This window comes from Schistocerca cancellata, chromosome 9, assembly GCF_023864275.1.
Source record: "Schistocerca cancellata isolate TAMUIC-IGC-003103 chromosome 9, iqSchCanc2.1, whole genome shotgun sequence".
Classification (NCBI taxonomy): domain Eukaryota; kingdom Metazoa; phylum Arthropoda; class Insecta; order Orthoptera; family Acrididae; genus Schistocerca; species Schistocerca cancellata.
Window position 1 is genome coordinate 332,940,122 of NC_064634.1, and position 13,565 is coordinate 332,953,686.

At 43.9% G+C, this 13,565-nt stretch overlaps 1 protein-coding gene across 2 annotated transcripts in view; it reads right to left on the reverse strand.

Annotated features, from left to right (window-relative positions):
• Positions 1–1,572: 1,572 nt before the first annotated feature.
• LOC126101097 (protein AF-9-like) overlaps positions 1,573–13,565 on the reverse strand; it is a 46,656-nt gene continuing 34,663 nt past the window's right edge. Inside the window, exons 4-8 of one of the 2 annotated variants that reach the window (XM_049911774.1) lie at positions 9,149–9,276; positions 5,666–5,755; positions 4,559–4,678; positions 3,508–3,633; positions 1,573–1,924 (exon numbers count right to left, since the gene is read on the reverse strand). In XM_049911774.1, the coding sequence (XP_049767731.1) occupies positions 1,706–1,924; positions 3,508–3,633; positions 4,559–4,678; positions 5,666–5,755; positions 9,149–9,276 (683 nt within the window). In that variant the 3' untranslated portion in view covers positions 1,573–1,705. Of the gene's footprint in view, positions 1,928–3,507; positions 3,634–4,558; positions 4,679–5,665; positions 5,756–9,148; positions 9,277–13,565 lie in introns of both variants that reach the window. The other variant, XM_049911773.1, reaches the window with a different exon arrangement.

The following is a 13,565-nucleotide window of genomic DNA, read 5'->3' on the forward strand; positions in this document are numbered from 1 at the left end:
ACTCAGTGAACTTACGCTTGTGAGCAGACATAGTGGAAGATGAGGAAACCATTGCGGAAGATTCCCCATGATTACTGGCGTCTCCGATGGCGCGCTCCTCCCTTGTGTGGGCCCTCTCTGAGGGCACTCCCGCCTTTGGTGATAGGTCACACCTCAGGTCACACCTCAGGTCACACCTCAGGTCACACCTCAGGTCACACCTCAGGTCACACCTCAGGTCACACCTCAGGTCACACCTCAGGTCACACCTCAGGTCACACCTCAGGTCACACCTCAGGTCACACCTCAGGTCACACCTCAGGTCACACCTCCCGAGAAACAGACGGAGGGACCAATCGGCACTTACGGAAGGTATGAGCTCGGGTAATCACCCCTCCCTGGACCTCACCATTACCAGGGGGTACGTACGTGTCCAACCCGTCTACCCAGAGCGGGGAATTACGCGTTACCCAGTCACCGGCTACACATGAAAATGCGTGGGTCGGCCTTCAGACATGCACAGGGAGGAAGGAAGAGAAAGGGAAAAACAAAGAAAGGGAAAGGAAACGTCTCAAACGCCGCAGCAGAGAAAAGGGTAAAGAGAAGAGGTAAGGAAATGAGGACAAAGGAAGGATGAAGACATGCAAGCAGAGAGGGTGAAGAATGTGTTACATTTACGAGCATCCGTCTCCGGACATAGGCACAAACCATACCCCCAGAGGGGGAGAAAGAGAAGGAAAGAGCTAGAGGTGAAGGGAGGGGGGGGGGCGAAGATGGGGGTTAGGGAAGGATGTGGAAAAGGAAGGTATGCAGCCGGGAAAGGAAGGAGGGTCACATTAGTTCGGTGTCCCGTGCTCGCTACGCACGTATCCACATATCCACAACGGAGTTTTGGACCCCCAGGGGGGGGGGGGGGGTTGTGGAGATTGTGAACTACGTTGGTGGAGGAAGGGAAAGCTGTACCCCAGTAACTCCTTACCTTCCTTGTGGCCAGCACGGGAATACGTTGCACGGGATACATTGCCATTTGCTGCTCTCTCACTGTGAAGAACCATCCTCTGGCGTTTTTTTAAATTCATTTCCTGGGCGCCATCATACACCGCTGTGACCTCAGTGATTATAGCCTTTGACCGTGTTATTTCTGCTCATCTCTGCTCATTTCTATGGGGTACGTTTTTTACTGTGCATATAGTTCTATGTATGGCCCAAGTTTGATTGAGCTGTGTTATTTGATAGTGACGTATCATGGAAAGTGACTGTTTTGCGTATCCATGTTGGTAGCAAGTAGACTCAGTGAAAATACTGTAGCTCGCTCTCAAGTCTTAATTTAAGCTTTTTATCTCTCAAGCATCTGAGGATTAAGATGATAGGAACAAGTTTGTCGAATTATAAAAAAAATGAATTTCACATGGATGTGAGAGGCTCTTCATAAATATGGCATACTATTTAAATTTTGGCCACTGCGACTTAGGTCAGGTATATGTATTGCATATTGTTCAAGTTGTCAGAGATATCCACAAATCATTTTTAAAAAGCGCTTTATTGGAAGTATGGTACATGCAACACAACACTTAAAACAATTTTGCCTCATATCTCCGAAGGCCAAGCTTAAGACTAATATATATTTTAAGATATTAAAAGCAGGAAGGTACTGAAGGAAACAAGTTTTAATTAATTGACTTTGCTAGCGAATTATTGTAAGTGCGTAAGCGAGGATGCTGATAATTCAGGCTATCTTTACACCCAATAAATTCATGAACAGCGAAGGTTTTGGGAATTTTGTGGACGGCCTCCGAGCGCCGCTAGCCTCTGGCTGAGGACCACCTTCGTCATTAGCCAATGACGATTCTGAAGGTGGTGATGACGATGACGTAGACGGCTGACCGACGCTTAGGACTTCCCCCTCCGCTTTCTCTGCCGTCGTCGCCTGCCGCTGAGGGTCATCCTGCTAGAACAATTACCAGCCGTCAGTCTCTGCAGCAGTACACATTACTACATGCCGACATTTTGATGAACTACCGGAACTGCTGAGCGCGTATTTTTTTCAACTTCAGTTCGAAGATTAAAATTTGATGTAGTGTATTTGTGTGTACATGCAGGAAAGGTAGTTGCCCAGTCGGTAGAAAGAAGGAGATGGTCACCCTTTAACACTGCTAAATAGATCTGCACCGACTACGCTTTCTTATGATCGCGTACTCTATTACAGCCATGCTTTGTTTAGTACTTGTCAGAAACGAACTTGCAAAGTCTTAGTAGGAAGAAACAGAGCTCTAGCAGTGGGAGCAGGAAGTGTTCTATTTCAGTCCATACAATCGGTATGGAGCTGACGGTAATTCTTAGGGTAGACAGACTAATAAGGTAATTCGAAACGTTTTAGCCGCGAATTTCTCTTCAGACCCTCGTCCTCCTGTGAAAAAAGCTCCGTGAACGAGATATTCAACTGCATCTTTGGCTCCGGAACGCGGGACAGCGGGTGGCTATGAAATTTAATTTTACTGTACTAACAACCGTCGTTTTGGTGTTTTGTCAAGCAACCAATTTAGACGTTCCAAACGTTATTTTCAGGCTCTCGTGTGAAAATGTACCACTCGTGTATCTGTAAGGTAAGGCACCAATATTTGTATCTGGATTCTTAGATATCCGAACTTTGATCACGTGTGCTGTTCAGGGTGGGAAGTGAGAGCATACATTCTCATTATGCTCATCTCTGCGGAGCAACATACTAATATTGGTGCCTTGTCTCAGACAGGCATGCGTGGTAGTTTGTGTCATTCATGTGAAATACCTGAAGATATATGGAACGTCTATATTGGTTTCTTAATAATATCAAAATAAGGGCTGTTGGTACAGTATTATTACATTTCAGTACATGAGGTCCGTTTCCTGATGCGTTCAGAACGAATGCTGATATTTGAGATGCAGAAATTTTTGCTACAGAATTCCACTATGATAGAGAAATCCTACATTAAGATCCCCACGAATCTCTAGGAAACACGCTCCATACGAGACAAAGTACGTGGCAAAAATAAAGCTTACTGCTTCGAAATGTAAAATGGACATTTTCGAATCTAAATATTTCTCTGAATGACATGTTGCATCACCGAAAACCACGCGTATCTTATTTGCTCTGTATGGACGTGGTAGCCAACAAATGGCGTAAATGGATCAGTTTGTACGTTTCTCATTTCCCCCAAAACCAAACCTAATAACTTTATAGGCTTAGACCTCACATCTTTCTTTAATTACTACTATTTGGTTTTAACCTGTCACAAACTACTTAAGTAACTCGCTGAGCTCGTTTACGATTACTTTATTTCTAGATGGTCAAGACTGAATAGGTGTTTCAGTGTATAGTTCTGTCAAATACTGTATGCCGTGATGAGAATTAACAACTAGATCTAAAGGAATATTTACGTATTATGTTTAAATACGATGGTAACTATCACTACGATGCGGAAAATGATAGCTTCACCGAGCTGGTTATGGTACTTTATAGCATAATGGTTGCAACTAGTAGCCTAATATTACCTGTGTTTCACTGTCTTTCCGTTCGTCGTCCTTCAGATGTTTTTCCTCCTCTCCGTCGCCCTTTTCTTTCTCTCTCTTTGTCGAAACTGTACTGAAGTGAGGCGGGCTGAAGTATCGTTGAACCATCTGTATTCAAAATTGTCTGTTAAACATTTTCACCATTAATTGTCCTACATTTAGTGCGATATAGTTACAACTTTAAGTACATCAATTGTTCACTTACTACTTGTCTGTGCTTTCAACATTCGCCTTTCTTTGCGGGCAACGAGAGAGATTCCGATTTATTTAAAGTATGAAGCCATGTCCAGCTTTGACGTCAGACACGCTTTGAGAAAATTCTTTCCCGATTGTCAACGGTGAAAAAATATCTCGGTCTATTACTTTCAAATATACAAATATTTGATTAGTTACCAATTATGAAAGACGTCTTCACTTTATTTGTTAACTTACGCTTCGCAACTGGAGGCTATTATTCAATGGCCTGGACGGAGTGCATAGGAATTTTAAACATACATCTATGCTTGATCTTTAGGCGATTTTTCTTTTGCCAACGTCTCGTCGTTCAGTATGGAGGACTCTACCTGAAGCTAAATCGAGTTCTCTCTTCACGTCTTCGTATGAGATGTTTATTGTTACGAGTGGTACGTAAATGCTACAGTAAATGAAATTTAAGTATAGCCTTCAATAATTAGAACTGAACAACATACTTTAAAATCACACTGCTGCAACATAGTCCCATTACCAAATGTTTAGGCCTGGACGTTTGCTCATCAGAATGTTTAATCCTTAAATTCCTATTACAGATGAAACTAGCTGTCCCATCGAAGAAGCTGTGAATGTGATGGCAATTCTAAATTTCATATTTTCTCGTTCAATACTTATTGTTTGACAGTAAAATGGAGGGTAAACTTCCAGTGTATGACCGAAACATGTGGGGCTCAAGAGGATTTGTTTTCTCGTAGATATAATTGTCAATTATTGAGCTAGTATGAGACTAAGTCCCTCTTTAGGAACCTCTACTTCCTTGCTCTGCCGGGTGAGGCGTACTTACCTCTTCCGTGATAGGTGCTGTACTTCCTGAGCTAGAGCTCGTTGAAGAGGACTCTGATGGTGTGGCAGTTCTGGGCTGTGGTATAGCGGAAGAGTTTGATCCAGCCAGTGCAGTGGATCTCTGAAACAAAAGTGAAGGACACTCCATAAAAGTCTTATCACACTTATTTGTGCAGACGCTTTCTGTACGTTACTGATATCTTGTCAGAGTGAAGGAACAGTCTGCTGTGTAACTCAAAAGATTGACGTCAAAGAGAAAGGATCCTAATAAAACATTTCAATGACAGTTACTATTACGCTCGATTACATCATTTTCGGATCTTATGCTCTACAAATTCGTACATGGAGTGGATTGCGTGACCTTTTAGAGCACATATACCAAGGTACGACTTGTTATCGAAATAAATGCTTTCTAGTGATCTTTGCTTTATAAGCAGTTTCTGAGTTTTTTAAATGTTTTCGTGACATTCAGAAAATCTGATATATATGTGCGCGTGATTTTTTTTTTTGGGGGGGGGGGGGGAGAGGAGCAGTCTTTTCTGCCTGTTGCGCCAAGGTCACTGTTCAATGGCTGTTCATCTGGTGTTGCTTTCAACAGCATCACGAAATTTCTTAGCAGATTAAAACACACTACCTGATCGTAACTCCTAGACAACAGTTACCATTCGCTGCCGATTGCTCTACCGATAGGTGAGCACGAGTCACTACCCACCCTTACAACTTTACTTCAGTCTTACTTTTGCCACTTTTGGCGTAAGCAGACATGCGAGGGCAGAGCGAGCTTAGGTAGCTGTCGGTGCAATCGCCTAAGGAAAGCAGAGGTTCCAGGTTGGAATCCCTATCCAGCACAGTTTCAACCTGTACGGAAGTCTCGGAAGAAAATACAATACCATTCACCGTAGAGTGAAATTCACTGTAGGAATACTCTTTCTCGAAAAGGCTTGAGAAATTCATTATGCTGAAGCAGCATTCATGCGAGAACCGTTTTTACAATCAGTATCTGTTACCCGTTTGATGCAACTTCTGTTAGATTAATAATACTCTAAACACATTTGCACAACAAACAGGATGTTAGTTCAGCTAAATAAGTCTAAATATGGAGACTCACCTGCACCTCAGGAGACTGGGCGCGAGGGGGCCTGCCCGGAACCATTCGAAGCTCCTCCAGTTCGCGTCGGTAACTCATCAGCTGGCCCATCTGTGGACAACGGGATATGTTTTAAGCTGCCATGTCAAGCATGTGGTACTGCTTATGCGCAGAACATCTAGCCTAGGGGACTTCGCGACTATTCACTTCCTGAAAATTAAAGTCACAAATAGCGATTTACGGACCCATGATCATTTTTATACCTCTAGCAGCATCCCTGAACGTAGCTATCTGCTCGGTAGGAACTTCAAAAGAATAAACATCGCAATAGGCAGTAAGATAGGAGCGACCCTTATGTTGCGAGCAAGTCCTTTAGCAGAGAAAATTTGCAGTTATGACTATCAGACTTCCGCAAAAAGTGCGGCAATTGAACAGGTGGCTTTCAGTCTTAAGATGCTTATATTCCGCCAAACGATTAAGACGACGATGGGAGTTTTCAATGGTAGATAGCCCACGGTACATCAAACAGGCCGGTACATCCCAGTGAACGTCGGCTATCCAAAAATCCGCGCCATTGTAACCGCGCCACAGTAGTGCTTACCCAATTACGTGGCAAAAACAGCTGACACTGAAAAGGCCAGGGGGTGTTGCAGCTAGCTTAGCCCCGTGTAGAGGCGGCGACTGTAGTGTTTTAGGGAACAGCAAACATAGCGCGACACTCATCAGCGTTACGTGGAAGACGACTGGCGGCGTAGTGGGAGGACTATCGCCAAGACAATCGACTGGTTTTAACGACTCATTCGCCAGTCTATAGTTTTTTTTTACACAGCCAGCTCTAACAAGTCTTTGCAATCGTGTCAGCTGCATTGTTTTCACTCAGTGTAGGGGTTTGAGTAATCTCATTTAGTTAGTGAATTCAAAGCGGTCAACCAGTTGCAACAAAAGATTTTACTCGATCTTTCACAATAGTTTCGACTGAATGACGGCTACACTGATAAATCAATAACTACTGCCATTGCCCACCCCCAAGGTTGACTGCTCCATGATGGGGTTGTGGGCACGTGGCGCAGTAAGGAAACAATGTTTGCAGGAGACGACGTGCAAGTGTCGTCAGCACCTACGGGAAGTCGAAGGATGGCGAAATAAGTAGACTGTATGGTATTGGACGACACGTCTCACAAAACGCCAAGGTCGGAGGAGGCCCCTTGTGTAAACTAATATAGGCAGCGATGTTTGTCAGACGTGAAGATAGTGCAATGCTGGTGCAGTGTGTTTCGGAGCAACCGTTCGAAAAGCCATTGTTTAACATGTAACTCCGTATCACACGACCCCTACGAGTTCCTGTGTTGACCCAACGATATCGTCAGTTATGATTGCAGCAGGCACAGCATCACTAAGTTTTCACTATGGATCAATAGCATCGTGTCGCCAGTCTAGTGAGTCGCTTTTCTTAATACGCCAGGCCGATGGGCGGGTTCTTACATGCGTTCATCCAGGCTGCAAGAAACACGCACCGCGCTACATATGCGGGCCAGTTGGAGCAGAATTACCTATGCTATGGGGTGCATTGGACTGGGCTTTGATGGGATCTGCGGTGGTAATCTAAGACGGCATGACGGCAGCCAACTAAGTGAATATTATTGGCGATCACGTGCATCGCTTCGTGCAGGAAGTCTCCCCTTACAGAGATGTCAACTAGCAGGAAAACTGACCCCGTTGGGTCAGAATCTTGCTACAGTGGTTTCAGGGGTATTATGGTGGACTCACATTGACATTTTGGCCAGCAAACACACATGGGACACCAGCTGAGCTGCATGTCCGTGGAACACCATCCCGTAATTTGCGGGAACTGCCTGATCTGTGTGCAGACATCTGGTGCCACATATTCTCGCAATCCTGTCTAGGACTTTTAGAATGTTTCGCAAGCACAATTTCTTTTTACTCTGAAAAATGGAACAGCGCTATTGAATACTTGGTCAATGTTTTTGGCTGATCATTGTAAACCCGTCCTGAGAGAGATGTAACAAAATTTCACATTGTAAACACACATACTGAAGCGATGCAACATTTGTCCAATGAGAATATGCTCTCAACGCGTATCATTGTATTCATTTTAAAACATGCTTGGTCCTATGATCATGGCAAGTTAAAATCCACCTTCACAAAAATAGAAATTTTATAACATTTAATTTTCTTGAAGAGGACGTAGTGCAGAGCTGACCTGTGTGTCCATGTTCTGCAATTGTCTGCTGTTTTACACGGGAACCTATGTAAGGCAAATTCCTTGCACCACCATGTTGACTATTTTATGACCAAGTTCTTTGTCTTACGTGCAAAAGACAAATACTGATTATGTTACAAGGCTGTTTTAACGATTGTTCGTAAAATAACTTTTGCATAAATGAACACAAAACTGATTTGACAACATTCAGACTATTGCATCGCATCTGCCTCCAATGAAGCCTTACGGAAACATTCAGTTGTTTTTATTTATCTGACTGTACATTGCGTTCTGACAACTGTATAGTTGAAGACGCCGTATCTACAATTCCAATCGAGAACATGGACTTCTATTAGACCGATCCCACACGAGCAACACTATGTTCATCGACAAGCGTGGAAGAATTCTATGTTGATTGTGCTAGCAGTCTATAGAAACGTTACTTAACTCGTGGCAAATTATGAACCCTGCGACACTGTTAGATTGTTATTTAGAGCCACTGAATGATTCATCGAAGAGAATTGACATTTCTAAACGTCATCTGGCCTTCAGCGGGAAAATTGAACAAATCGCTTGTTACTTTGTGTATTCCATTGTACACATTCACAGGCGAATTGACTCTTGCAGATTGCATGTAGGACAATCAACATGAGTATCTGGAGAAACGAGAAACTGACTGTATTGTTCCTTCATTCTGGTCGATGTTTCTAACGTGACGCCATTCAGAAGTATTCCGACTAGTATTTATACGGAAAGATACGAATGTAAGTAATACCCATACTAGCAAAAATACTGCAATTATAGATAAGCAAAAATGAAATCTGCAAAGAAATTCGGTAGAATAAGGTAGAACTGTAAATCCACTAGGGCTCGGTGAAAACTTCACACACACACACACACACACACACACACACACACACACACACACACCTGCTCAGGGTACCTCAATGGTAACATCTCCAGACATTCAACGAGAATGTTTGGGTGAACATTATTAAGAAGGTGGTATTTGATATGTATGTAGTAGTCTTAACGTACCCTGTCATTACGGTCGAGTGACTTTCCTTTTCATCGTTTTTCATTTAGAGGGCGGTACTACAATGGAAGTAGAACAGTTGTCTTCTTACTCTTGTTTCACGACCACCTCTAAAAAATAACTGAACACTAAAAACACTGAATTGCTGAAAATGAGCACATGATAGGAAGAGGTGGAAAGAACCTAAGTTACACAGAGTGCGAAAAAATATTCTTACATTTATAGAGTAAAATATTTTTCCTCTTACCAGTTCCTCATTTTCTGGAATATGGAGACGCAGAAACATCGCAGCCATGCGTACCGCCGACCCTATCATGTGCAGGAGAGTCTCAATCGGTTCACGGAGAGACAACCCGAGGGGTTCCGGTGGAAGCACTGGAACAAACGACTAGCCTCAGTTGGCGCGATAGGAAATTAATGAACTCACATTTGCAGCAATACGATAAACATGCTATGTTGGTACTGCACTGTAGTACCAGTTTAAATCTAGTCTTTGAAGTCCAATATTCTGTAGCCTACATTAGCAGCTCAGCTGGAAATCCAGTTTATTGATTTCTGCAATGGTCATTATATGAACTCACGTGATGCCCGTAAGAGTATACGTGGCCTGTAGTTACAACTCTCTTCGCGAAATAATGGCTTTCCTAATAAATATCCTACTCTATTGACACTTTACTAAGCACCTAGTCTGCTGTACTATGGGTGTCCCAGGAGGGCTGAACGGTCGCACTGTGTCATTTCCATCATCACATCCTCAAGCTCAACCATTAGTTATTTATATCATAAAGAAAGCGGAGCAGCATCTAGTAGTTTTCTTCTGTCCGAAAGAAGTATGTTAGCAAGAGGCCTTAGGTGCCTGTAATCAAGCACATTGTTCAGTTTTAGCTGGCAAATAAAAAACCTACTCCTGCGGGATTTATGGATGCTAATTACATAGTAAAAATGGAATTCTAAGTAATTTCCCCTGTAATTGGAAAACAAGTCTTCTCTGCTTTCGTGTCACAGTGCTATTGCGCGCTCGCACAACCCTGTCCCCTGCCGCCTCATCCAATAGAAACATTCCTACCCCCTCCCCCCCCACCCCCACTTAAACATCGACTGGTTAGTGTCTACCGCAAAAACTCTTGAGCCCACTTCGTCTTACTTCCAAACTACCTCCGTAAGTATTTGTTGGTTGTATTCTAATTTGTTTCCCCACAGTTTTTACCCTCCACAGGTCTTATTACGATGCAAGTTACTCCTTCGTTAGCGTTTTTCGTATGTCCTTTTCTCCGTCGATTCTGCAGAGAATAATCAAGTTTTTGTTTAATAGACCTAGTCATCAAAATCATTGTTTAGTACCACATGTCAAAGGCTTTCAGGAGTTTCCATTGTTCATGATTCGCTCCCATACAATGCTCTGGAAGTCTCACATTAGGGCCGATGTTTGATGGTAGTTGACTTTTAGAACATACGCTATTACAGGATGACTTTTTCGAAACCTACGAACAACTCGGCTGAAGCAAGAGTTACTCTTCGTGAAGCAGCTCGTCATACTGATTTGAAAACAGTTTTCACGTATCGTGCCTCATTTTGAAGACTGCAGTTTTATTCATACTCTAGTACTATACGATAGCTTGCGTCGTTTCTGGGACCTTTATGTTTAATCTCTAACTATCCTATAACTGCCTGTCTGCAATGAGATCTACGGTTTTTGCATGTATGACGCTTCTTGAAATGGGCTGATCTTTCACCCGCTAGATTGTGCTAAACATGAAATTTGCAATTGTTTCGACTCGGCCATTGCGTTCACAGCTGCCGTCGAAGTAACATACAAGTAACAGCGGTCAAACCTAGCATCAGGAATCAAACGTCTGTGATAAAATATTGGCGTATACCAGAAAAAGTGGAATCAGGTTTAGCAGGTCTTCCAAGTTGTGCACGACTAAGGCAATTATCCCTGTGAGCAAATGTTCCGTTGATTTGCAACATTTACGAAACGGGGAATCCATAGATTAACCACGCGTCTGACATTGTCTACTCGGGCGGATGAAGATGTGCAAAAAAGCCAAGGAAATTGTTACTGTTACTAGTAACACGAATTACTACTAGAATAACTGCAGGGAAGCTTGTATATATGGAAGCTGGCAGGTCCATTTTAGATTAAGTCTCACGAGATGAAAGATGTTTTTCCGGGTTTGTTGCCACATTGACTGAAAATATCAGGAAAAGATTGATAATCATGAGCCAGCTGTCAAATCCGATAAGGATCCGAATCTGTTTAAACTAATTTTAATTGAAAATGAAAGTCCTCTGTCAGACCGACAGGAGAACTTTGTATGTAATGGCGGCACGTCAGTGCTGGAATAAGCCCCGGTTGGAGAAATCTAGCGTTAGTACTTTTTCCTATACTTCTGGACTGAGCCATCGTGAATTTCTCTCCAACAACGCAACAGTGACTGGACTGTACCATTTACGAGTTAGGCAACGTCTCTGCTCGTTTACTTCGGATCAGGACGTGTATTCCAGAGCAATAGCTGTCATGACAACGCACCGGCTCATTGCGAACACCCGTGAAACAGTTTTTAGCATCAAAACTGACCCTGATTCTGTAACATCCACAGTATTCGCCTGATTTCTCACCTATAGCCTTTTTCGGAAAATTAAATGTGCTGTAAAAGATCAAAGTTTCAGTGCTCCTGATGTGATCAAACTTGCTGTGACAAGCTGGAAAAGGTAGACAATGAAAATTTCCAGTGTCTTTTCAACAAGGTTGTGCAGAAGTGCAATGGGAATTGAATCCACTTAAACAACGAAACTGAAATGAAAATTTTAGTCTGGATGAAATATGAATGAGCATGTTTTCGTTGTTCTAGAATGAGTGCTCTATTTCAAGATATCTACCGAAAATATTTAGGAGTCTAATTTTCAGGCGAATATTACTTTATTCTTTAGATAAATTCGTTAATCAACTTGTAAAATCGAGCTTCCTCCACAGTCGACGGAAGGAAAAGCAATCGCGCTAGTGTCTTATCCGCTGGTGTTAGCAATATGCGAATATTTACTAAGGCATTATGCGACATTCGCTCCAGAACTCGAATCAAGGACTGTCATTGGCTAGGCCTAAAGAGACTGGTGTTTCCGAAGATGAAATTTTGTTGTGGTTGGCCGGAGAACCAACACCGTGTTACTAGAGAAGGCCGAAATGTACGCGTTTTCGCTCACGCAGGCTGGCGCACAACTACAATGGTTATTAGCGCACAGACTAAATTAGGAATGCACCACGAGGCACAAGGTGCAAACAGCAACGATAAGGGACAGTACTATAAAAGACAGGCATAGGATTAAAAAAACAGCATAATCAAATGTCCTTAGACAGGTTTGTCAAGTTGATAAAACGAAGAACGCGAGCAGCTACTCCTGGGTCATCCGCTAAAATGGCATCCAGACTACATGGCAGGCCAAGATCAACGCGCAGTGTATTAAAATTCGGACAGGACGTTAAAATGTGGCGTACCGTCAGCAATTGCCTACATGGGCAGAACGGCGCCGGCGCAGCCGTCAGCAGATGGCGATGGCTGAACCGGCAGTGTCCAATTCGTAACCTGGCCAAAACGGCCTCCTCCCGCCGAGAAGGGCGTGAAGAGGTCGTTAAGCCGCGGGACGAGGTTTCAAGACCCGAAGCTTATTGTCCGTAAGTGCATCCCAATCGTCATGCAACAGCGATAAAATGAGCTGACAAATGACCTTGCTACAATCCGATGAAGGGGCACAAGAAGAAGCTGTCCGAGGCTGGAGGACCGCAGCCTTGGCCGCGGCATCTGCATCTTCGTTCCCAGGGATACCGACACGGCCAGGAACCCACAGAAAGGTAACCAGAGAACCGTCGTCCACCAGCTGCTGAAGAGAGCATTGGATCCGGTGCACTAAAGGGTGAACCAGATATGGATCACTGAGGCTCTGGATGGCGCTCAGGGAATCTGAGCAGATGACATAAGCAGAATGTCGATGGCGGCAGCCTGGTAGATGGCAAATAGCTTAGCTGTGAAGACCGAACAATGGGCATGGAGCCGGTATTTGAAACTGTGTGCCCCGACAATAAAAGAACACCCGACACCGTCATTGGTCAGAGCCATCTGTATAAATGAAGTTCATGTTAATGAACTTCGAAGTTCGACGAAACGGGAGCGGTATACCGAACCGGGGGTAACCTCCTTTGGGAGCGAGCAGAGGTCAAGGTGAACGCGAACCTGAGCCTGGAGCCAAGGTGGCGTTTGGATCTCGCCCACTCGAAAGGTTGCAGGGAGTGAAAAATCAAGGTGCTGAAGGAGGCGACGCAAGCGAACTCCAGGGGGTAGCAGGGCAGAGACATACAACCCGTATTTACGGTCGAGAGAGTCGTAAAAAAAAGGAACGATAAGACGGGTGGTCGGGCATTGACTACAGCCGACAGGCATACCGACAAAGCCGTATATCGCGCCGGTAGGTGGGACCATGTATTGGCGGAGTTGCCATTTGCAGTCGGGTGATTCACGTGGGAAGCTTTCCGACGTGATTACCGCAGCACGACAGGAACTAACAGACTGAACGCGGAATGGCACTTTGAGCTAGACGCATGGGACATTCCGTTTCGCGAATCTGTACGGAATGCAATGCGCCGAAATCCGCAATCTCTAGAGTGCCGA